The sequence below is a fragment of the Bubalus kerabau genome, chromosome 3 (assembly GCF_029407905.1).
Source record: "Bubalus kerabau isolate K-KA32 ecotype Philippines breed swamp buffalo chromosome 3, PCC_UOA_SB_1v2, whole genome shotgun sequence".
Taxonomy (NCBI): domain Eukaryota; kingdom Metazoa; phylum Chordata; class Mammalia; order Artiodactyla; family Bovidae; genus Bubalus; species Bubalus kerabau.
The window spans coordinates 35,575,283-35,600,298 of NC_073626.1; the positions used below are offsets into that span (position 1 = coordinate 35,575,283).

The 25,016-nt window shown below is 40.1% G+C and overlaps 1 protein-coding gene across 2 annotated transcripts in view; it reads right to left on the reverse strand.

Moving 5' to 3' along the window:
* BICRAL (BICRA like chromatin remodeling complex associated protein) overlaps nucleotides 1-25,016 on the reverse strand; it is a 78,216-nt gene that overhangs the window by 31,800 nt on the left and 21,400 nt on the right. The window contains exons 1-4 of one of the 2 annotated variants that reach the window (XM_055571397.1): nucleotides 3,227-4,533; nucleotides 2,351-2,396; nucleotides 1,834-1,882; nucleotides 1,676-1,744 (exon numbers count right to left, since the gene is read on the reverse strand). In XM_055571397.1, the coding sequence (XP_055427372.1) occupies nucleotides 1,676-1,744; nucleotides 1,834-1,882; nucleotides 2,351-2,391 (159 nt within the window). In that variant the 5' untranslated portion in view covers nucleotides 2,392-2,396; nucleotides 3,227-4,533. Of the gene's footprint in view, nucleotides 1-1,675; nucleotides 1,745-1,833; nucleotides 1,883-2,350; nucleotides 2,397-3,226; nucleotides 4,534-25,016 lie in introns of those variants that run through there. The other variant, XM_055571396.1, reaches the window with a different exon arrangement.

The following is a 25,016-nucleotide window of genomic DNA, read 5'->3' on the forward strand; positions in this document are numbered from 1 at the left end:
CGCAGAGTGTGACTGAAAAAAAAAAAAGAAGAAGAAGAATGAACAGTCCAGTTTTCAAAACCCTAGAAATTCTCAGCCATAGGCCAGTAAGGTGTGGTGTTCTGGGGGCTAGAAGACGGAAAGAACCAGGTAGAAAAGCAAGACCAGTTCACCTGACACCCAATTAGAACTTGAAGTCATTTGAAAGGAAGTGGGGGTAGGCCACTGAAACCAAGGAGGTGTGTTTGCTTGTTTCTGCAGAGAAAGGTCAAGGCAACAGTGGATTATCTCCTGAGTGGTGAGACATAGTAATGTTTTCACAGTGCACAAACTAACCGACCATGGGTTTAAAATTTCATAGTTTTCAAAGCTTTGAAAATATTTCTATTGCCATGACATAATCCAAGTTCCCCCAAAATCCACCCTGAATGAAGAAGCCTGAAGAGTTAGAATCATACTCACACCGAAGGGGGAGAGCTGGTGAGGAAACATCAGCAGTGTCGGGAAACAGGCTAAATACCTCCTTTATGGGCTATAGGCATGCATGCAGTTATTGCCCATGCAGAATGAATTTCAGAATTGCTACTGATTCACAAGCCTTACAGGAGATAGTGTTGTGACTTTAAAGCCACCTCTAGCATGTGGAGGAGTCTTACATGTTATGATCTAACATACTTTGTACACACTCAAATATGTTAAAGAATTGTACGTTCCCAAGAACTTTCTAAATGCTACTCCAATGGTACTCCATATTATGGAGGAAGAAAATAAAGACCCTGATGATGACAACAAGTCGACATTAACTGAACAGTGTGCCCATGGACTAGTTCCATTCATCTTAACCAGCCTATGAAGTAGAATTATCATTCTCCTGGATTAACAAATTAAGAACCTGAGCCTCACAGAGATTTAGTGATATAAGCAAGGTTACAGAGCTAGAAAGTGGCAGAGCAAGGATTCAAACTTGGGCAGTGGGACTCTGGACTATCATCCGTGGAGAACAAAGCAGTTAAAAGATTAAAGTAACATGGGCTTAAACACAGCCATCTGGATACAGTTTCCAGGCAGAACTCCCCTGTCCCCCAGGTCAGATTTCTTGTCTAGATGCTCCTAGAGTTTAAGGACCTGCACCCTGGAACCTGGTGGCCTGGGTTCAATTCCAAGCTCTGCAACTCTTGGCTGTGTAATACTCGGTAAGTACCAATCTTCAGTTACCTCATCTTCAAATATGGATACTAATAGAACCTACTATACTTCATGGAATTATTGTAAGGGTTAGTGCGGTTGATATTTGTTAAGCTCTTAGTGCCAAGAACACACTGAGTGCTTACTAGGTGTCAGTTACTATGATCTTTTTCCTCGTTTAAGATGAAAAGGATAAGAACATAACCATAATTCAGAAGGATTTTTTCTTAAAGGTTATGTAACAGGGTTCAAAAGCCTCTAAGTTTTTCAGGTTATGTGTCCCTGGCATTTTAGAAAGAAAATTGAAAGCTTAGGAAAATAGTAAAGTAAAAATCTTAATAGGCTAAGTTAAAAGTAGAAACTGTCAACATAATTTAATAGATTTTCCTCTTGTGGCAACTGCAAAAGACGAAGTGAGGATTCCCATCATGATCCAAAAGCAATTACAGCTTCCAGTCACCAGGCATCAATGAGACAGAAACACCTGATCACTGCAGTTTCCAATACTCACACTAGAGTTGGCGAAAATCGAATTTGAATTGGCTGCAGAATATCCTGCGTTAGTCAAGTCCTCATTGCTCTGCAAAGGTACAAATTCAAAAAACTGATCACTCAGACTGTAAAAGAAGAAGCAAAACGTACAACTGTGACAGCCTGAGTATTACTCACCGATTTATTACTAGGTCCATGTAGAAAATAGTTTAATGCTTGTGGGTCTCTAGAAAACAACAACCAAACAGAGACAACAGCAAATGAATACATTACTTATATTTAGGGTTCCTCTTTACTAGGGTAAAAAGAAAATGACATATTAGCTCAAGTAGAATCCTCTCCTTGCTTTAAAACTATTAGAAGTTTTTGTTTGTTTTGTTTTGCTGTCATTCCATTTCCTACTAGCACTCATTTCGGCCTCCTAGGGTTTCTTAGAAAATAAATTTAATAAAGGATTACCTAATGATGACTCCTATGTTAATCCACGTCACTCTGTCCTCCTACTATACCTACATATACCTATAGGTAGGTATACTATACTTACCTACTATACCTATATGTATCTACTATACCTATGATGATTACTTAATTTTTATTTAAAAAACCCACTTGGTCTCAATGTGCTTATTAGGTTGTTTCAGTACAGCAGACCTCACACGCTCAATTCACCCCAATCCCGGAATGAGCGTCTTACCCAATAAGATCAAGGAGACACGAGTCGTCATCATCATCCATGACAACTATGAAGAAAAGGAATAAGAAAGCACTGTTTCAGCAGAGCAGATTAAAGTCACCAGCATCAACGCAACACAAAAATATACCTTATACTTTCCTAGATAAATAACTGTAATTCCTGTGCATTTCCCGCTAATTGCTTATTATGAATGTGATTTTAAAATTTTTGTGGTCATTCAAGAGATCAAGTATTCAATTTAAATTGTTTTTATTGAACACAAATCCTTAACTTACAAGTCAAAAAGGAATCCAGACAAATCTAAGGGGGTTGGCAGCAACCTTTCACATGCAATTCCCCAAAGGGGCAGTAAACCAGGAACAGTAACTTCCTCAAAAAATATAGTGAACAAGAGGAGCAATCACAGTTTTGTTTTTAAAAAAATCCCGTGCACACAGAGATCTTTGAATTTTGTGACTAGATGTTTCCAAACCTGGTAAGCAATCTGGATTTCTAGCCATATTTTAGCTATCTTTAGGAAAACAGAAAAGTCAATTCTCCCTATTTTTTGAGACAGAAGAGGCACCACTGCCCCAGGCAGTACTGTGACAGGCTTTGCACTGAAGGTCCCAAGTTCCTCCCTCCGCAGCAGCAATGCCAACTGTTCAGTTGTAAACAGTGTACATCCTAACCCTAGAATCTTTAAAGTAGAAACTCTCAACTCCCAGTTCACCGCAGCTCTAAGCCCAAAGCTCCCTCTCTCCCCAGCCATCAACAGCATCCAGCTCAGCCAGCGCAATCACTGTGTTCTGGCTGAAACAATAACAACTGTACAAATTCCAAGAGTGGTTCTCCCCCTTTCTTTTTCCTCCCTCCCCCGAGATCCGGGAAACTTACACTAGTGATCCGACACCTGGTAACATTGCTTTGCACCCATTTCGAGCCATGCGTGGAATAATTTACATCATGGAATGCCAAGGCCAAGAGTTCTGGAGCCGTTGGAAAGGGCAGTTGTGAACGGCAGTTGGACGGAGGAATGAAATCCTGAAGAGATGCCCAGAAGAGGGACACGCCCGAAGAAGGCAGAGTTTCTACTAAAGTTTTTTTTTTTTCTCGGTTAAAACTGCCATCTCCTCTCCACTTCCCCCCAACTTCCCATCCTATCGGTCACAAGGCCAAACAAATATAAAAATTACTCCTGCCACATGGAATGAAACTTGCTTTCCTCAGGAAGGGTCTGGAAGGGGTAAGTATCCCCCCATGTGGGACCTCCCCATTGGTGGGTGACAGGGCTCAGCTGCTGGTGGATTATCCCTCTGAGTGGATCATTGGTGGAGAGGAGAGCTGATGAGAGACAGGAGGAGGTCAGTGTGAACAGCCTATCCAACGCTAACAGCCATGGCCACAACGGTGGGAGGAGCTCAGGCCAAGTGAAATCTGTGTCTAGGACTCAGATGTTGAGTTACCCAGGAGCATGCTAGGATGACTTTACTAACATGGCTTTTGAGGGGTGAAAAGGGACAGGAAGGAGAAATTGGAAAACTATCGTCAAGTAGATATGGTAGAAATTTGTATGAAGGTCTGCCCTTAAATCCTGACATTTAACATGCGGAATCACATTAGCTGTTGCTCATAACTGTTCCCTGGGCTGGTCTCCCAGACATCACAATCACATGGACTACATTAGCTAATTATGATGTATAATTAAGCCTATAAAATGCATATTATTTCTTTACTTCAATATGACTATTTAATTGGAGCTCTGCTGTACCCTCTGTAAATTCATTTTTTAAGTGTCTGTTTTCAGAACAAACTAAATGTATGTGAAAACAGCTTGCATCAGGGCAGAACCCTTTCACGTCTCTCCTGGTTCCCTTTACACCTGTATCAGCTCCTCCAGCGCACGAGATGCCCAGGGTTAACGCACACACACCGAGACAGGAAGGCCGCACCAGTCGCTCCTTCCAAGTGTCACTGCCACCAAAATGTTCAAGCACAGAAAGCATCTGCTACCCCACAGTTCTGTGACAAGCTACTCCCTGAGTAGACCCAATACAAGGACAATTGTACAAGAGGGATGAAATTAAAAGCCACCGCACATCCTCCCCTACCAAACCAAGTGGGCTGCCCAGACACTTGACAGAACACTCGTTGGGGACATCCACCCTACTCAGGGCATCAGTCTTGCCAGACAGACCTTCTCCTCCAGCGCCCCTTGGGTAGAATTCCACAAGCCTTTATAGTCAGGGGTACTCTGAGAATTCTCCTTTTTAAAGGGCCACACTCTTTTCAACTAAACAGTTTCAGATTAGAAGCGATGGCTCTTACCTCTACACACCCAGCTCTACATGGTGCCAAAACACAGTCACAACGCAGCCCAAGCCAGTATTTCTTTCCCCAGGAGGACAGATGGCCCTATCAGAGTAAATCTACCAGTGTGAACATGTAGAAATTGACTAGGATTCTAAAGTGGAAAGACAACCTGGGGATAGAAACTAATGACTCCAAAGTGAAGAGCTGAGTTTTTTGGGGAAAGATTCTTCCATTACTTCTGGGCTCTCCTTGAAGCCTTCATTCAAGTAATGACTCTGGATTCACAAGATGGGCCTCTGGCCGTGCCTCTTCCAAGGGGAAGTCCCTAGATCAGAGGTTACAAACTACTTGGTTTCACACACTAGAGCAAGACACATCCCCTGGGTGATAGCAGTTTGCAGCAGTAGGATCTGGCAGGGAGAGAAGGGGACTGCGGTTCTTACAGGTGCCCCAAGAGATCAGAAGGCACTGCCCAGACATCTGACTACCACTTTGAAAAAAATTAATTTATTTTTATTTCTTGGCCACACGTGGGATCTTGGTTCCCTGATCCAAGACTGAATCAGCTCCCCATGCATTAGAAGTGCAACGTTTTAAGCATGGGTCACCAGGGAAATCCCTGACTACCACTCCTAGAATGTGAAAGCTAATATTTAAAATTGCTCATACCGTTCTTAATCAAGAAGACAATGTAAAACTGACATTTCAAATCAGCGGAAGAAAACGTTAGCCCTCTAGAGAAGAGGAGGTGGATCCATACCTCCTATCTTACAGAAAAATAAATTCCAGATGGATCTAATAGTTAAACGTGGGGGGCGGGGGAGGGAGGAGAAGAGACTTACAGTTTAAGAAAAACATATGGGAGAATTTTGTTTTTATAATCTTGGAGTAGGGAAAGGCTAAGTATGTCACAAGATGCAGAAGTCTGCCAAATTTGATGACAAAATTTTTTTAAATTCTGCATGATAAAAGAAAAAAAATGAACAAAGACTAAAAAACAAATAAAAAAAGTAGGGAAAACATGTTCAGTTCATATCACAAGCAGCTTTTCTCCCTAACACAAAGAGCTCATATTTTTAAAAAGGTCAGCTACCCTGCAGAAAATCAAAGGGTATGAAAAATCAGTCCATAAAAAAGGAAAGACAAGTAGCCCCTAAACATGTAAAAGTAATCACCCTCACTTAGAATAAGAGAAATGCAAATGAAAATTACAATGAGATAAGATTATTTGTCAGATTGGCAAAGATCAAGTTTGATTAAGGACTATGCTAGTCAGGAAATGGGAAACAGAGACTTTTACACTTTGGTAGTAAGAGCATAAACTCTGGAGAGGGCAACTACTTTAAAAATTTTAAATGCATGAATCATGTCACCTAGCAAACACTTCCAGGTGCTTGTCCTACAGATATTCTTGCACAAGTGTGAAATGCTATGTATATACTGTCCAATGCAGGGGACTCCCCTAGCGGTCAGGGGTCTAAGTCTCCACACTTAACCACGCAGGGGGCACGAGTTTGATCCTGATCCGGGAACTAAGATCCAACATGCCCACAACACAGCCAAAAAAAAAAAGACTTATCCACTGCAGCATGATTGGTTTTTAACAACAGACTATAAAAACCTAGATGGCAGGAGTATGGAATTTCTTCTTAACATGATGGAAATGTTGTGGAATCAAACCACAGAAAACTGTACACTTTAAAGGGTGAATCTTATGGTACTGAAATTATATTTAAAGCATTAAAAAAAATGAAATGAAAGGGTATGCACCTTTCTTGTTCCTTTGATCATATACCTTTCCAAGTCAGTTCGTATACATCTGCCTCATTATTTTCAATGGCTGTGTAACAAACCATTGTGTGGGTGAATATAATTGATACCCAAGTGCTGGGTAGAGGGAAAATATATACATGTGTTTATAAATATCCAGACCCTGAGATAAGGCACAAATAACCAGCAGTACCAGCTGCTTCTGTGAGGGAAAACTGGGTGGCTGGATTTTGGGATTTCCCTGTTTGGGGCTTGGATTTGATTCCAGGTTAGGAAACTAAGATCCAACAAGCTGAGCAGTGGCCCCCACCCCAATACAATTAATAAAACAAAGAGGATGGGGAGATCCACGAAACATAAGAACCTCAAGTCAGGCTCACTCTAGGTAAGCATACTGGACATCAAATACTGGGAAAATTTTCAAGCAGTCCAGTGGCCTCAAGAATAACCTACATCAGCTATCTCAGAAGAAATACCTTATAGACAGTTTGATATTCATTAAGATCACAGAAAGATTTTAAACACTGCCAAGCCAGAGATAAAAAGGAAGATGGTAGGCTATATATATATATATATATATATATATATATATATATATATTTTTTTTTTTTTTTACATAGGAAAAAAATCTGAGCTCTTATATCAAGAAATGTGTTGGTTTCAAGAACAAATTTCAGGACAGCTAGCTAAGCAAATCAATTCTACTGATTTAAGACATGATAACCTAGGAGCAGAAGAAAACATTAAAAGTCATAACACAGGGTTTCAAATAATTCACAAAATGAAATCTGGTATGTGACTGCATCACAAATGATTGTCTTCTCTCCCTTATATGCTTTTCTGTTTTCTCTTCTTCCAAAAACATTATCTAGTGAAAATGATGACTAGTAAGCTAAAACTTCAAAAGATCATCAAGAATCAATAAACAGGTTATCGTACCAACATACAAAAAAAATTACTGACATCTGCTTTATTTGCATTGATTTGGTATAGCATCAGTATATGTCATAATTTCCCAATCATTCACAAATTTGCCTTTAAAAGGTGCTGAGCTAGCACAGAGATCAGTAGGAAACTTCATTTAAGCAGTCCTGAGCTATGGAATGGGTAGTCTTCTCATGTGATCTCTGAAGGTATAATGAGCTGTAGTCACTTTTATTTTTACCCATATATTTAGCAGTTCCAGTGCTGTTCAATCCTTTGACTGAATTCAGATTTTCATCTGGTATCATTTCCTCCCTCCTGAAGGATTTCCTTTAATATTCTGAAGTACAGATCTGGTGATGAATTCTTTCATATGTCTTTAAATGTTTATTTTGCCTTAATTTTTGAGATGTATTTCACTGGATATATATAGTTCTGTCATTCAGCCACTAAGTCGCGTCCAATGCTTTGCCACACCATGGACGGCAGCATTCCAGGCTGCCCTGTCCGTCACTATCTCCTGGAGTTTGCTCAAACTCCTGTCTATTGAGCCTGTTTTCTTTTGGTTCTTCAAAGATACTGCTACACTGTTTCTTGCTTGCCCTGTTTCTAAACAGAACTCTGCTGTGGTTCTTACTTTTGTCCTTTTGTGCATAACAGGTCTCCCCTCCCCACCCTCATCCCCGACCCCCAATACTTTAGATTTTTCTTCTTATCACTGGTTTTAAGCACTTTGATTATGATGTTACCTTGGCAATGTTTTCTTCATGCTTCTTGCGCTTGGGATTCATTAAATTTCCATAATCTGTAAGTTTATAATCTTCCTCCAATTTAGAATAATTGTAGCCATTGTTGTTTGTTGTTCAGTTGCTAAGTGGTGGCAGACTCTTTGCGATCTTGTGGACTGCAGCACGCCAGGCTTCCCCGTCCTTCACTTCTCCCGGAGCTTGCTCAAACTCACGTCCATTGAGCCAGTGGTGCCATCCAACCAGCTCATGCTCTGTCGCCCCCTTCTCTTCCTGCCCTCAATTTCCCCCAGCAGCAGGGTCTTTTTCAATGAGTCAGCTCTTCCCATCAGCTGGCCAAAATATTGGAGCTACAGCTCCAATGAATATTCAGGGTTGATTTCCTTTAGGATTGACTGATTTGACCTCCTTGCTGTCCAAGGGACTCTCAAAAGAGTGTTCTCCAGCACCACAGTTTGAAAGTGTCAATTCCTTGGTGTTCAACTTTCTTATGATCCAACTCTCACATCCGTACGTGACTACTGGAAAAATCATAGCTTTGACTGTAACGGACCCTTGTGGGCAAAGCAATGTCTCTGATTTTTAATAGGTTGTCTAGGTTTGTCATAGTTTTTCTTCTAAGGAGCAAGTATCTTTTAATTTCACAGCTTCAGTCACCATTCACAGTGATTTTGGAGCCCAAGAAAAGAAAATCTGCCACTGTTTCCACTTTTCCCCCATCTATTTGCCATGAAGTGATGGGACCAGATGCCATGATCTTCGTTTTTTGAATGTTGAGTTTTAAGCCAGCTTTTTCACTCTCCTCTCTCACCTTCATCAAGAGGCTCTTTAGTTCGTCTTTGCTTTCTATCGTTAGAGTGATATCATTTGCATATTTGAGGTTGTTGATATTTCTTCTAGCAATCTTGATTCTAGCTTGTGAGTCATCCAGCCCAGCATTTCACATGATGTACTCTGCGTATGAATTAAATAAGCAGGGTGACAATACACAGCCTGGAAGTACTCTTTTCCAATTTTGAACCAGTCTGTTGTTCTATGTCTGGTTCTAACTGCTGCTTCTTGACCTGCCTATAGGTTTCTCAGGAGGCAGGTAAGCTGATCTTGAATAATTGCAGCCATAGAGAATTACTTCATATTCTCTATGTTCTACACGTCCTTCAGGGACTCCAATTACCTAGGATTATGCTGCTTTTAAGTGGTTCCACAGCTCATTGGTGCTGTTTCAAAACTTTTTAAGTGTCCTTTTATATCTCTGGTTTTCATTTAGGATAGTTTCTATTGCTATGTCTTCAAGCACACTAATCTTTCTTTCTGCAGTGTCTAATCACTTATTACTCCTATCCACTGTATTTTTAAATTTTCAACCATTGTAGCTTTCATCTCTAGTAGTTGGGTATTTTAAAAAATATCTTCCTTGTCTTCAATATGTTCAATCTTTCCTCTACCTTCTTGAAATTATGCAGAATAGTGACAACTTTTTAATATCCCTCTCTACTAATTCTATCATTTGTATCATTTCTGGGTCTGTTTCTACTGATTGATTTTTTTCCTCCTTATAATGGGTAGTGTTTTTCTCCTTTGTATGCCTAGTAATCTTTTGGATTGGATTCCAGACATTGTTAACTTTACATTATTGAGTACTGGGTATTTTTGTATTTTTGAACTCTGTCTAGAACACAATCTGATTTTAAGCTTTGTCAGTCTTTAGTCTAGGGTGTTTTGCCCAATACCCACCTGAGGACTTCACTTGATACTGCAGAATTGTACGGATTTTTGCACTCTTACAAGTGGAAACACAAACTATTCTCTGCCCTGTGTGAGCTCCAAGTGTGAATTCCTCTAATCCTTATCGTTGGTTCTTTCCCAGGACTTGGGTAGTTTCCCCATACGCATGAACTGACTTCAGCATCAGCTGAAGAGTCAAGGGAGACACTCTCCAGGGTTTTATATTTATCTCAGTGTGGCTCTCTTCTCTGGTGCTCTGTCCCCACGAGTTTAGCCACTTTTACACCCCAGCAACATCAGCTCAACTCAAGAAGACTACCAGATGCCATCTGGGTTCCTTTTCCTGGTGCTGTGGCCTGGAAACTCTCCCCAGACAGGACACTGGGGAAGTTACAGGGCTCATCTTATCCATTTTCTCTTTCTCATGAGTCACTGTCCTGGGCTGCCTGACAGTCAATGTCTAATAACCATGTTTTACCTAATTTTTAACTTTTATGAAAGAAGGTCAATCCAGTCCTTATTATTCCATCTTCGGAAGAAATTACTTTAGGAGGTAAGAACAGCTTATATGAGTTCATTAGCATGAATTGTGGGATCAGAGAATCCTAAAAGGAGGAGGGAAGGAGAAGAGGAGGACAGTAAATTGCTTTAGCCCTGCCTCCTTCTGTTTTCTACCCTGAAAAAAAGCTTAGGGAATGGGGAAACCTGCTTCTTTAATTACTACAGTTAATGAAGTTGCTCGGTGGGTGAAGAGAGTAAGTATTTAACTAGCACTCAGTGCCCACCATGTGCCAGTTCTCGTGTTAAGGACTGGGAATGTCAAATGAGTACGACATTAAATGTGATGGTCAATATAAATACCCTTAGCATTTCTGTAGGACTGTAAAAGCAAGGCCAAAAAGTAAGTTACTGTGTTTATTTAAGCAAACAATATTCCAATAAGTGTCATGATCAACAAGTTAAACCATAAAACAGCCACTTACCCAGGGAAAGTAACTGTTTATGTCACCTAGGATATAAAGTATTCTCATCTTATTTCTTTTATTGTATTGTTATTGTTATGGACTGTTAAAATTTGTAATTGTAAGGCTGTGTCAGACTTTCTGGCACAGTTCCTAACTGTAAGGAACTCACTCTCTCTTGGAAGCCAGATGCAATAATTCACCACAATGCAGTGTGAGAAGTGCTAGAGCTTTTGCAGGGGGTTCCCAAGCTTCTTCACATGAAGTCACTGGTCGTTTTTTGTGAAATAATACGACACTTTGCTAGAAAATAAAAGACTATGTCTTCACAGTTATACCCATATGTAATAAAAGGAAACTGTCAAACTCAGCATGATGGTTTCTGAGTTTTTCTGTTGTTATTCAACCAAGAACTTCATTTATTTTGTCACCAGCTAGAGCCCACTAGCAGCAAGGAAGAAAGGTGGGAAAAACTAAAACATTATTAGCAGAAAAAGTTAGGAACCAAAGAATTCCTTGAAGTCAGAAAAGATGACCATTATTAATGTAGGCAATTATCAGTATTTCATGGTTCGACTCATGAAATGCAAAGTTTGGGAATTCCCTGGTGGTCTAGTGGTTAGGACTCTGGACTTCCACTGCAGGGAACATGGTTCAATCCCTAGTCAGGGAACTAAGATCCTGCTGTGCAGCCAAAAAAAGAAAAGGAAAAAAAAAAGACTTTGAAAGCCTTTAAGTTGCTTTACTTTTCAACTTGGAATGAGGTGACATAATAAATTAAGCAATCAAGCTCACTACACAACATACTATAACATGGAGAGAAAGAAGGACCAGTCTGAGGGTGTAAGGGAGAAGTCTGGCCAGGCTTTACAGGGGCTGCGGATCGGGGGGCACTGAACTTGGAAGTCAGGGGCTTGCTCTGGACACAGACATTGACAACTACTGACACACTCCAATGTTTCAGGGCTTGTTTTTTTATCCTTAATGAAGTCAATAGCCAGGATAGTGATTTTAAAACTTTGATCCCTGGAGACCTTGGATTCTCTGAGGGGTCCAGGCACAAAATTCCAAAACAGCAATAATGACCTATGTTTACTGGCTATAGAACCATTTAACCATACACAGACCAGTGTTTCTCAAACTGGTATCTTAAGAAATAATCTTGGCTGGTCTGAGTTCTCAAGTTTGAGAAACATCAACAGATTCTAAAGCCAGCCAGAAATACACATGCTGAAATATTTCAGGGCTGATAAAAATTCTGCCTAACATGTTTGCTGAAGGCCTGCCTCTCAAATTTTTGAGATCTAACAGGAATCCACTGATGGAAGACCTGTGTATGTATTGTCTGACTGATGTGAAGATGGTCCTGGGGAAAAGAGCTCTCTTCATCATCCTTTAATGTCAACTGCCGTGTGGTGCCAGGCTGGGTAGACGGGCGGGCCTAAAACAAAGGACATCAAAAGAGGTGGGGGGTTGAGTCCTGAAAGTCTCTGAGGTGGTTCAAGAGAAACCAAACTCTGACAGTAACGTGGCATGTGAGGACGCACTTAACCGTCTGCTCTCCTGTTGCACGGCTAGTGGTGGGAAAGAGCTCTGGGTATTAAGTTACGGCTCAGGTACAGTGGAGCGAAAGTGTTAGTTGCTCGGTTGTGCTTGACTTTTTGTGACCCCATGGACTGTACCCCACCAGGTTCCTCTGTCCAGGGACTGATGCTGAAGCTAAACCTCCAATACTTTGGCCACTTGATGCAAAGAGCTGACTCACTGGAACAAGATCCTGATGCTGGGGAAGACTGAAGGTGGGAAGAGAAGGGGGCACCAGAGGATGAGATGGTTGGATGGCATCACTGATTCAATGGACATGAGTTTGAACAAACTCTGGAAGATGCTGAAGGACAGGAAAGCCTGGTGTGCTACAGTCCATAGGGTTGCAAAGAGTTGGACATGACTTAGCAACTGAACAACAGCAATAAGTACAGTGGACCAAAAGACTCACCTCAAATCTAAATGTTACTAAGAGATTTATATATAAGACAAGATTTCAGTGCTACCCTCACTGATGGTGATGGAATTCCAGCTGAGCTATTTCAAATCCTAAAAGATGATGCTGTTAAAGTGCTGCACTCAATATATCAGCAAATCTGGAAAACTCAGCAATGGGTACAAGACTGGAAAAGGTCAGTTTTCATTCCAATCCCAAAGAAAGGCAATGCCAAATAATGTTCAAACTACCGCACAATTGCACTCATCTCACACGCTAGCAGAGTAATGCTCAAAATTCTCCAAGCCAGGCTTCAACAGTATGTGAACTGAGAACTTCCAGATGTTCAAGCTAGATTTAGAAAAGGCAGAGGAACCAGAGATTAAATTGCTAACATCCATTGGATTATAGAAAAAACAAGAGAATTCCAGAAAAAGATCTGCTTCATTGACTATACGGTAAAGCCTTTGACTGTGTGGGTCACAACAAACTGTGGAAAATTCTTAAAGAAATGGGAATACCAAATCATCTTACCTACCTCCTGAGAAATCTGTACACAGGTCAAGAAGCAACAGTTAGAACTGGACATTGAACAATGAACTGGTTCCAAATTGGGAAAGGAGTACGTCAAGGCTGTATACTGTCATCCTGCTTATTTAACTTATATGCAGAGTACATCACGCGAAATGCCAGGCTGGATGAAGCACAAGCTGGAATCGAGATTGCCGGGAGAAATATCAATAACCTCAAATATACAAATGACACCACTCTTATGGGAGAAAATGAAGAACTAATGGGCCTCTTGATGAAAGTGAAAGAGGAGAGTGAAAAAGGGGCTTAAAACTCAACATTCAAAAAACTAAGATCATGGCATCTGGTCCCATTTCATGGCAAATAGATGGGGAAACAATGGAAACACTGACAGACTTTCTTTTCTTGGGCTCCAAAATCACTGCAGATGGTGACTACAGCCATGAAATTAAAAGATGCTTGCTCCTTGGAACAAAAGCTATGACAAACCTAGTGAAAGTCGCTGTCGTCAACTCTTTGCGACCCAGTGGACTATCGAGTCCATGGAATTCTTCAGGCCGGAATACTGGAGTGGGTAGCCTTTCCCTTCTCCAGGGAATCTTCCCAACCCAGGGATTGAACCCAGGTCTCCCGTATTGCAGGCGGATTCTTTACCAGCTGACCCATAAGAGAAGCCCAACAATACTGGAGTGGGTAGCCTATTCCTTCTTCAGAGGATCTTCCCAACCCAGGAAATTGAACCCAGGGTCTTCTGAATTGCAGGTGGATTCTTTATCAACTGAGCTATCAGGGAAGCCCTGACAAACCTAGACAGCATATTAAAAAGCAGTGATATTCCTTTGCCAACAAAGATCCACATAGTCAAAGCTATGGTTTTTCCAGTAGTCATGTATGGATATGAGAGTTGGACCATAAAGAAGGCTGAGTGTCAAAGAACTGATGCTTTTGAACTGTGGTGTTGGAGAGGATTCTTGAGAGTCCCTTGGATTGCAAGAAGATCAAACCAGTCAATCCTAAAGGAAATCAGTCCTGAATATTAATTGGAAGGACTGATGCTGAAGCTGAAACTCCAATACTTTAGCCACCTTATGTGAAGAACTGACTCATCAGAAAAGACGATGCTGCTGGGAAAGACTGAAAGGCAGGAGGAGAAGGGGGTGCCAGAGGATGAGATGGGTGGATGGCATTACCGACTCGATGGACATGAGTTTGAGCAGGCTCCAGGAGTTGGTGATGGACAGGGAGACCTGGCATGCTGCAGTCTATGGGGTCGCAAAGAGTCAGACACGACTGAGTGACTGAACTGAACTGAACTGAACCCTCAAAATAAGGAATCTTGTCATATTCATCTTCACATCCCCAGCAAATAGGACATAAACAGATATAATAAATACTGAATAAATATTCAGGGTTTAAATGTAGGGCATCTGCGATTTGTGTAAAGATTGTGTTCCCAAAGGTGTTGTCTTAAAAACTCACATAATTCTAGGTTAATCCTGACAAATGTAAAATTTCCCAAGGTCCACCAGCATTGAAAATTTGCAATTTCAATTTAGTGTCTTATTAAATACATTACATCCCAATAAAATTTTTTAGATGTAATAATGACATTTGGGTCACATTTTTAAAAAGAACTCATATCTTTTAGAGAGCTCACACTGAAATAGACATGAATGAACTAACTTTTAAGATGTCTGGGATTTGCTTCACAACAACATGAATTGGAGTCAGTTATTAAAAATATGGAATCCTGTCTCCCCTGCCCACTCCAGAGAGTCTGGTCCACCAGGAATCTGGGGCTGTAGGGGGCTTTCTCCCTGGCCCCCTGAGGTTGGTCTCTCTTTTTCCCTGTCACAGCACACACTTGGGCACATTTCAGGCAAACTGGGGAATCTGTCCCCCGCAGCAGGCAGTCCACTTCAGTTCAGTCGCTCAGTTGTGTCTGACTCTTTACGACCCCATGGACTGCAGCATGCCAAGCCTCCTTGTCCATCATCAAATCCTGGAGTTTACTCAAATTCATGTCCATCGAGTCATTGATGCCATCCAACCATCTCATCCTCCATTGTCCCCTTCTCCTCCTGCCTTCAATTTTTCCCAGCATCAGGGTCTTTCCCAATGAGTCAGTTCTTTGCATCAGGTGGCTGAAGTATTGGAGTTTCAGCTTCAGCATCAGTCCTTCCAATGAATATTCAGGACTGATTTCCTTTAGCATGGACTGGTTGGGTCCCCTTGGAGTCCAGGGGACTCTCAAGCATCTTCTCCAACACCACAGTTCAAAACCTCAATTCTTTGGCGCTCAGTTTTCTTTACAGTCCAAATCTCACATCCATACATGACTACTGGAAAAACCACAGCTTTGACTAGACGGACCTTTGTTGGCAAAGTAACGTTTCTGCTTTTTAATATTCTAAGTTTTCTTCCAAGGAGCAAGCGTCTTTTAATTTCATGACTGCAGTCACCATCTGCAGTGATTTTGGAGCCCCCCAAAATAAAGCCTGTTACTGTTTCCATTGTTTCCCCATCTATTTGCCATGAAGTGATGGGACTAGATGCCATGATCTTAGTTTTCTGCATGTTGAGTTTTAAGCCAACTTTTTCACTCGCCTCTTTCACTTTCATGAAGAGGCTCTTCAGTTCTTCTCTTTCTGCACCAGGCAGGGGAGACCTTCAAACAAGGACCTCTGGTCAGCTCAGAGGCCCACACTGAGGCTGCCAACCCTCCAGACTCAGGTGAAGGGTTGCTTCTTGGTGATCTGACTGAAGGAAATACTGTGGGTGAAATTTCACTTGAGGACGCATCCCTCTCAACCAGCCTCAGTACCAGTCCCTCTCAAATAATTTATTTCTCCCTTCCCTTCTTTCCTGTATTGACTTATATTTGCATTAGGACATCAGCTCCACCAGGGGAGAGGTTTGTCTGATCACTGATGAACCTCAGACCAGCGCCTGGCACATGTCAGGAGCTCAATGAACATCCTTAGCGTTATTGAGATATAACTGATAAATAAGACCATGTACGTTTAAGGTGTACAATCTGATGATCTGACATATGTCTATTAATGTGAAATGATTACCACACACACCCATCACCTCATGTAGTTATTTATTTTTTGGTATAGTGAGTACATTTAAAGTCTACTCTCTCAAGAAATTTCAGGTCTAAAATATTTTAGTAACTATAGTCACCATGTTATACATTAGATCCCCAGAACTTATTCATCTTTAGCTGAAAGTTTGTACTCTTTGACCAACATCCCATTTCCAACCCCCACCCCAGTCCCTGGCAACCACCAATCTACTCTGTTTCTACAAGGTCAACTTTTTAAGATTCTACCTATAAATGAGATATCTTTGTCTGACTTATTTCACTTCGTTTATGTTTCATCCATTTTGTTACAAAACGGCAGGATTTCTTTCTTTTTATGGTTGAATAATATTCCATTGTGTGTGTGTATGTATACACCCAACTATCCATATGTTTATGTTTACATGTAACAATCTCTTCATCCATCCATCAGCAGACCTTTGGGTTGTCTCCGTATCTTGGCTACTGTGAATAATGCTGCAATGAAAATGAGGGTGTAGATATCACTTCAAGGTAGTGATTCCATTTCCATCAAAATATACATCTAGAAGTGGGGCTGCTGGATCATATGGTGGGTCTACTTTTAATTTTTTCAGGACCTTCCATAATGTTTCCACAGCGGCTGCGCCAGCGTACATTCGTACCAACAGTGCAGGAGGGTTCCCTTTCTCTTTATCCACACCAACACTTGTCATCACTTGTCTGATAGCAACCATTCTAACAGGTGTGGGGTGGTATCTCGCTGTGATCAAATGAACCATTTCTGAATTGAACTTATCACCCTTTCCAGTATGTCAGCCACATAATGGAAGAACCTGCAACAGGATCAGACACACCATTTTTCCAAGAAAGCATGCTTATTTTGGACACCAGGTTATTCCTACGGGAAAGCAATCTAAAGTGGAAAACACAGAATTATATTTAAATCTAGAATGTACAGTGGGGCTAAGTTATGTCCCACTATTCCCCTACACTCTATTTCTGGTCAAACTGCCACTCTTCTAGCCCTCAAATACAACACACACTTTCCCAGCATCTGCCCTTGTCCAGGTGACAATTTTCTTACCTGAAAAGTTCTTCCTCTTCTGCATCTACTGAAATTCCATCCATTATTCAAAGCTTAGTTTGACTCTACCTTTGTGAGTCTCTCTCTGACAACCTTGTGTTGTCTCTTGGATTTTCTACTCGGAATTCTATAAATTTATTTATCTGGGGCTGCACTGGGTCTTTGTTGCTTTGTGCGAGGGCTCTCTCTAGTTGCAGCGAGCGGGGTCTACTCTTCGTTGCAGTGCGTGGGCTTCTCATTGCGGTGGCTTCTCTCATCGCAGAGCACAGGCTCTAGGCGCACCGACTTCAAGGGTGGCAGCACATGGGCTCAGCAGTTGTGGCCCACGGGCTTAGTTGTTCCTCACCATGTGGTATCTTCCTGGACCAGGGATTGAATCCATGTCTCCTGCATTGGCAGGCAGATTCTTATCCACTGAGCCACCAAGGAAGTCCTTTCACCCAGAATTCTAAAAGCGACAACCATGTCTTTTCACATTGATCAGACACTGTTCTGGGCAATTAACTTCATTATGCCTATGCTTTATGCCTATGAAAGAAGACTTTATACCCAACTAAAAGCAGAAGCCAAATGTAAACAAAAAACGTATAAAATGCTATGAGTACAGTGAATTCTCCCATCCTAAATGCAAGCAACTTTTAGACTGCATGGTTTTTTTGGCATCAGAGAGCTGAAAACCCTGGTCCATTACAACAGGCTCTGGCCTCCTTGCTTCTTTGCCATCTTAACCATTTAATGTCCCCTAAATTTAACATGCTACTTTTTCAAATTCTTTGGCTTTGCACTTTTCTCTTTACTTAGAAGATAAAAGACCTTTCTGCTAATCTCCAAGTGGTCAACTGACAATATCTCCTTATCTTTTAAGGTTTTGAGTAAAATGATTTTGCCTTTCTTTTTCTTAATACAAATTTATTTATGACTGTATGGGGTCTTTGTTGCTGCGTGGGCTTTTCTCTAGTTGCAGCAAGTGGGGGGCACTCTCTAGTTGCGTGCATGGGGCTTCTCGTGGAGCAAAGGCCCTCGGGCACGCCGGTTTAGTAGTTGCGGTGTGTGGGCTTAGTTGCTCCGAGACATGTGGGGTCTTCCTGGACCACAGATTGAACCTGTGTCTCCTGCATTAGTAAGCAATTCCTTTACCACTGAGCCATCAGGGAAGCATGCCTTTCTTAAAAAAAAAAAAAAAAAAATTTACTGAAGCAAAACTCCTTATCTATTTGTGTCCCTACAGCGCATCTGACATTTTACTAGACCTGACACGTGTGCCACAAAGCCTTGCTTTTCTGATTCCTTTATTAGCTTGCAAGTCCCATGAAAGCTGGGTCAGTTCTTTCCATCTTCATGTCACCCGAGTTTAGGGCGATACCTGATACAAATGTGCCCAATAAACATGTTCCGTCAGCTGAATTACTTAAAATGTTAGTCTTCACTTTTTCAGGGGTGATATCAGTTCCTTATCATTTGGTTTCCAAGAACATGCAGCTAGGCTACACAGGAGCACTTTAGCACAACCACAAAGCACAGGATTTGAATGCAGGGTTGGTCATCCAGGACGCCCTGGCTTACACTGGGCCCTGATCTATCAAGCCAGGCATTCCTGCTGGGGAGAAAAAGCCTTGCAAGGTTGACTGATTTCCCCATCTCTGCTTCAGATCAGATGGTTCAACTCTCTGATGCATAAGGTAATGCCATTTTTTAAGATCCATATGATAAAAAAATTGTTTATCCTCCCATGATAACCCTGTTAATATTTAATGTGTGTGTGTGTAAGTCATTTAAGTCGTGTCCAGCTCTTTGTGACCCCATGGACTGTAGCTTACCAGGCTCCTCTGTCAACGGGATTCTCCAGGCAAGAATATAGGAGTGGGCTGCTGTGCCCTCCTCCAAGGGATCTTCCCAACCCAGGGATCAAACCTGTGTCTCTTTAAGTCTCCTGCACTGGCAGGCAGGTTCTTTATCACTAGCGCCACCTACAAAGCTCATAATATTTAATAAACCTCCTTAAAACAGGGATTTATGCACTGAACATGAACATAAAATAATTCCTAGAGTTCCCAAATTACGAGAAGTTAATTTATGATTTAATAATAGTTGTGTTCATTAAAAGACTCAGAAGTAAAAGATGAAGAGTCTCTGGCATAGCCATGTAGGTTTTTGAGGGCATCAACACTAGATTTCATAGGGAAAAAAAATCCCAACTCTACAATATAGGAAAAACAGATGCTCTGCCAAAAATGTTTTCGTAACGTCTTTACTGTGTTTTATAATTGACAAGATTTTAATGACGATGGAAAACAATTCACAGGAAATGACTGAGAAATGACCAAGAAATGCTTCTGTTCTAACTGCTACTAAATGCAAATAAGTAAAATTAAGTTGAAACTATCCTTGTGATAATTCACAATGTATCAGTACATAGAATAATAAGTACTAAAAAAAAGGAGTCAGTTCTCTTCAGTTACACTACTACATTTCAATCAAAGAACTCTATTATACTTCCAAATAAAAGGTGAATTTGTTTTAATTACTGATTGCCATATTTATTACTTCCTTCCACTAAAAATAATCAGTCATTCCGAGAATCGGCTCCAGTGAGAATCTGACTTAGCAAAAGGAAGCAATGCCAACGGTGAAATAAACACTCACGAAGACAAACCTGGTTACATGTCAACCAAAAACGCATTAGCCAACATTTTAGGAACAGGAATTAAAAACAAGAAAGCCAAAAGTAAGTCTTACTTGCATCCTCTCCATAAAAACAAACTACCTGGATATTAAACACGAACTGCCCTTGACACTTCTTAAATTTCTAGTTTCATTCAGAAAAATATATTTTATTAAATGGAGATTTACTGAGTCATTTGTGTTTTTTTCTAATAGAAAAGGATTTCTTTTAGAGAACATTTATTTTAAATGAAGTAAAAGAAAAATCCAATGCAATTTTTTTCTGTTTTGAAAAACAATGGATATGAGTGCATGATATCAGTCATAAATACAGAGAAAGGACTGCCATCTGCATTTCCATCCCATAGTCACAAAATTCACTATAGAGTACAATATGGTAATAAGCTATTAAAAAAATCAAAGTCTTGTGTGACTCTTTGTGACCCATGGACTGGAGCCCACCAGGCTCCTCTGTCTATGGGAATTCTCCAGGCAAGAATACTGGAGTGGGTTGCCATTTCCTTTTCCAGGGGATTTTCCCAACCCAGGGATTGAACCCGGGTCTCCCGCATTGCAGGCAGACACGTTACAATCTGAGCCACCAGGGAAGCCAGATCTTTCTATTTCCTCAAATATAATAGGACATCATTGCTCTGTGTTAGCATAGTTTGTACATGTTATCGTCTCTACGAAACTGCTTTTTAAAATACTTTGAAATGGCAATAATTATAAACAAAAAATATTTTTCTTTTATTGAGCTTTAGTATTAGGAATCCAGTTAAAGTTATTATGCAAACTCTTGACTCTTATTGCTGTCGGTCAATGAGTAACATTCAAAATATTTTGGTTTTATGGTATGTTCCAAGAAAAACAAGCTCTATAAAAACAACTAACAATATTAACAAACAAAATTCCATTTTACAAAGTCAACAATGTTACCAAGGAAGACATGCTGAAGATTCCCTTTTATAAAAGCAGGCTCAAAAGGAAGATGTATGCATGAAGTCCACTTTTTAAGGAGAAGAAAATATAAGGAACTTTTTAAAGCTTAAAAACCATTTCAAAAAGAATATCAGCAAATATACATGTGGCATACTATGCCAATAAAGATTTCCCGGTTTCTACAAAAATTGTAAAGAAGCTGAATTAATCTCACTCTGCTAAACTCCATTTAAGAAACAAACTTCCCTGTAGTGTGAAATTTTTTTACAAACTTTAAGAAATGCCATGTGAACTGGAATTTAAATTGATAGTTATTTCAATCAAAATATCATAAGATAGAAAGTTTCAGTTGAGGAAGATGAAAGAGTTCTGGGAAAAATAGTAGTGATGAATACACGACAATGTGAATGTACGTAATGTCACAGAACTGTACTTCAAATGGCGAAAATGGTAGGTTTTGTGTCACGTATATTTTACCACACACACAAAAATCACCTATGAATATTCCTACTTTAAAAAATACCCAAAAGGGTTTGCTTGAAAATAACTAGTTGTACATCTATGATCAAAAATCTTCCTATGTCTGGAGAAGTATCCTCTCCCTCAAGCTGGCAGCGTCAGGACAGATGCTCAATGAGGGGAAATGAGGGACCCATGATTCATCAGTTAAAATTAACCCCAACAATCACTGGGGTGGAAGAAGCTGAGGCAGATCACCCCACAACTACCGATGGGCACAGATGTATTAATAGAAAGAAATCATCACACGAGGGAAGGAAGGTTCTTAACCCCTGGTGTGCCTTTTGGCTGCCTGGTGAAACCTATGGATCCCTCCTCAGAGTAATATTTCAAAATGCATAATATATGGAAGATTTTTTGAAATAGGGTTATAAAAATATTGTAAGAGAGTTATATACATGGTTTTTCATCAATGTATTGATATACTAGATGTAGTGGTGAGTCTCCTGGAGGAGGGCATGGCAACCCACTCCAGTATTCTTGCCTGGGAAATCCCATGGACAGAGGAGATTGGTGGGCTAGAAGCCACAGGGTCACAAAGAGTCAGACATGACTGAAGTGACTTAACGCGCGCGCACACACACAGTGGTGAGTCTAGTAACTATTATCATTTAGGAGGGAGTAATCTTTCAAGATATCGGCAAATGTAACATGATAGATAATATTTCTACAAGTAATATTTCCAAGCACTGTTAATATCAATAATACTGTGGCTAGTGGCCTTTACTTAAAGATTTAGGAAATAATAGATTTCAACTGGAGTCTAGTGAAAATAACATGCAATTTATTTTTTTTCCTTTAAAAGATCTAACTGGCTTTATTGAATGATTCATGAATCACGCAACATCCCCTCCAGTGAGCAAGGCTACAGTAAGGGAAGATTTTTAAAGGCAAGACAAGAAAGTCATAAACAAAAAGGATTATTTCAGGCTTAGGTAACCTATCTATCGGGGACAGAAGGGGTCTGTGTGGCAGATTACCTCATCTTCCTTTGGGGGATGGAGAGGACCCATGCGACCAATTAAAATGTGACATTTTTCATATCCAACTTCATGGGCCTCCCTCTTCCCAGTTCTATCCATAGATCCTTTAGGGGTCACTCCATGGAGCCCTTGCACTGCTGGGGTCCAACATAGTTTGTTCAACATGTGAAACAAATAAACTCAATCCAGTAACAAACACAATGGGATTCTGATATTTTTATACTTGCTAAGCACACAATGGCCATTTCTACACACTGTACTTTTTTGCAATACAAAGATGCTGAAGGTGCTGCCAAATACACAGAATAGTAGCAGCAAGCTGCCAATTTTCACAATGCAGAAAGGACACTTCACTATCACCAAAGTTATCAAAGAATTCTCTGAGAGAGGAAGGTCAAGTAACCTAGTTTTCTGCAAGCTTAGTAGAGAGCAACAGAAATGCATTTTACAATTTAAAAAGCCTGACACTGCAGTGGAAAAGACCATCAACATTCTCAGCCTTGGACCAGAGTGAGTTACAAGTTCCATCTGATAAACTTGCAACAATTTTTTTTTTCTGGAAAGCTTAGTCAAAATTTGTATCTTCATTCTCTCAAATGTCCAATGCAGAAAACAGTCACATAATCATTAACTTTTCCAGTTTTTACATGAATGTTTGGGATTGAACACATATCTAAATTAACACCTTTGTCTATACTCACTTCTGGGCTATCCCGCTGTAGATTACTGAACCTTCATATAAGAGAGTCAAGTAATTTAGAAACAGCCTCTGGAGATCTGAGAATGAAAATACTACATTTCTTTTTTAAGGCCAACTCAGTGTAATTAAAAGATTTTAGAAATTAAAACCACATCATTCTGAAGGTGGCAGTCATATGTGCTAGAAGTAAACAGTGTTAGGGCACTGTTTACAATAGCCAAGACATGGAAGCAACCTTAATGTCCATCGACAGAGGAATGGATAAAGAGATGTAGTATTAATATATATATACAATGGAATATTACTCAGCTATAAAAAAAGAATAAAATAATGTCATTTGCAGCAACATGGATGGACCTAGAGATTGTTATACTGAGTGAAGCAAGTCAGACAGAAAAGGAGAAATATCGTGTGACATCCCTTATATGTGCATTCTAAAAAGAAATGATACAAATGAATTTACCAAACAGAAAGAGACTCACACAGAACAAACTTATGGTTGCCAGGGGAAGAAACAGGGAGTTTGAGATGGACAAGTTAAACCATCAAGGACCTGCTGTGTAGCACATGGAATTCTGCTGAGTGCTCTGTGGCAGCCTGGATGGGAGGGCAGCTTGGGGGAGAATGGACATGTGTATGTGTATATGGCTGAGTCCCTTCACTATTTACCTGGAACGACTGCAACATTGTTAATCAGCTACACTCCAATACAAAATAAGAAGTTTGAAAAATGAAAGAAGTAAATGGTGTTGGGAAAACTGTATGATCTGCTTAGAACACAGTCCCTTCTTCTGAGAGACTTCTGGCTACAACACAACCCTTTTCCTTAGGAAAGAATTAAAGACTTTTCATTCAGTTTGACCTTCTTCTATTACTTCTGGGTCATTTGAAATAGGACAGACTCTGAAATACGACAGACTCATAGTGCTATTACTGCCATTATTCAATATTGCTTTTTTGGACAAATTAGAATAAATTTTTCTTGCTTCATTGTGTCTTAATAGTCTTGCCTGTAGAACATCTTATTTACCTCTTTAAATATTTTAAGTTCTTTGACTTTGCCTCACTTAGTAAAAATCACTTCTCTATGAAGGTTTGTCATTATTTAACTTTTCCTTAAACTTCTAATGAAAGCTTGCAAATTTTGTTAATGATTCTCAGATCATTAATATCACAATTTTTCTTTAAGAAAGTACATTAAAATAGCATGATATGTTAAGCAGTACTGTAATTTATTGTACTAATGGTAATGATGACTTGATTCAATGATTATTTATTAAATAAGCATGTGCTGGAAGGGCAGGGTACAGGATTAAAGAAATACAAAAGACCCCACACAAGTATATATGCCCCAGCTCTCAAGAAACTGATAATCTTATTGGAAAGGCAAGACCTCTGAAATAATTTTCCAAACTGTAGAAAGCATTATCAATGTGCATGAAAATAAACATATACTAGCATGGACATTTACAATAATAACAAGGTCTTTTTATAATTAATTATTACTATTATAAAAATATAAATTAATATTAATTACTATTAATATATGGAGGGACATGATGTGATAAAAACTATAGTAGAAATAAAAACTGTAGTAGCAGCTAACATTAAGTACCTTCCCCCCCGCCATGTACTTTACATAGTTCTAATCCTTCTTTAGTCTTGAGAGGTATGAATCATTATCCCTGTTTTTAGAGAGAATGTAAGACACTTGCCCAACATTGTAGTTTACAAACAGCGGGACAAGAGGTTTGAACTCAAATCTCTAACTCCCAA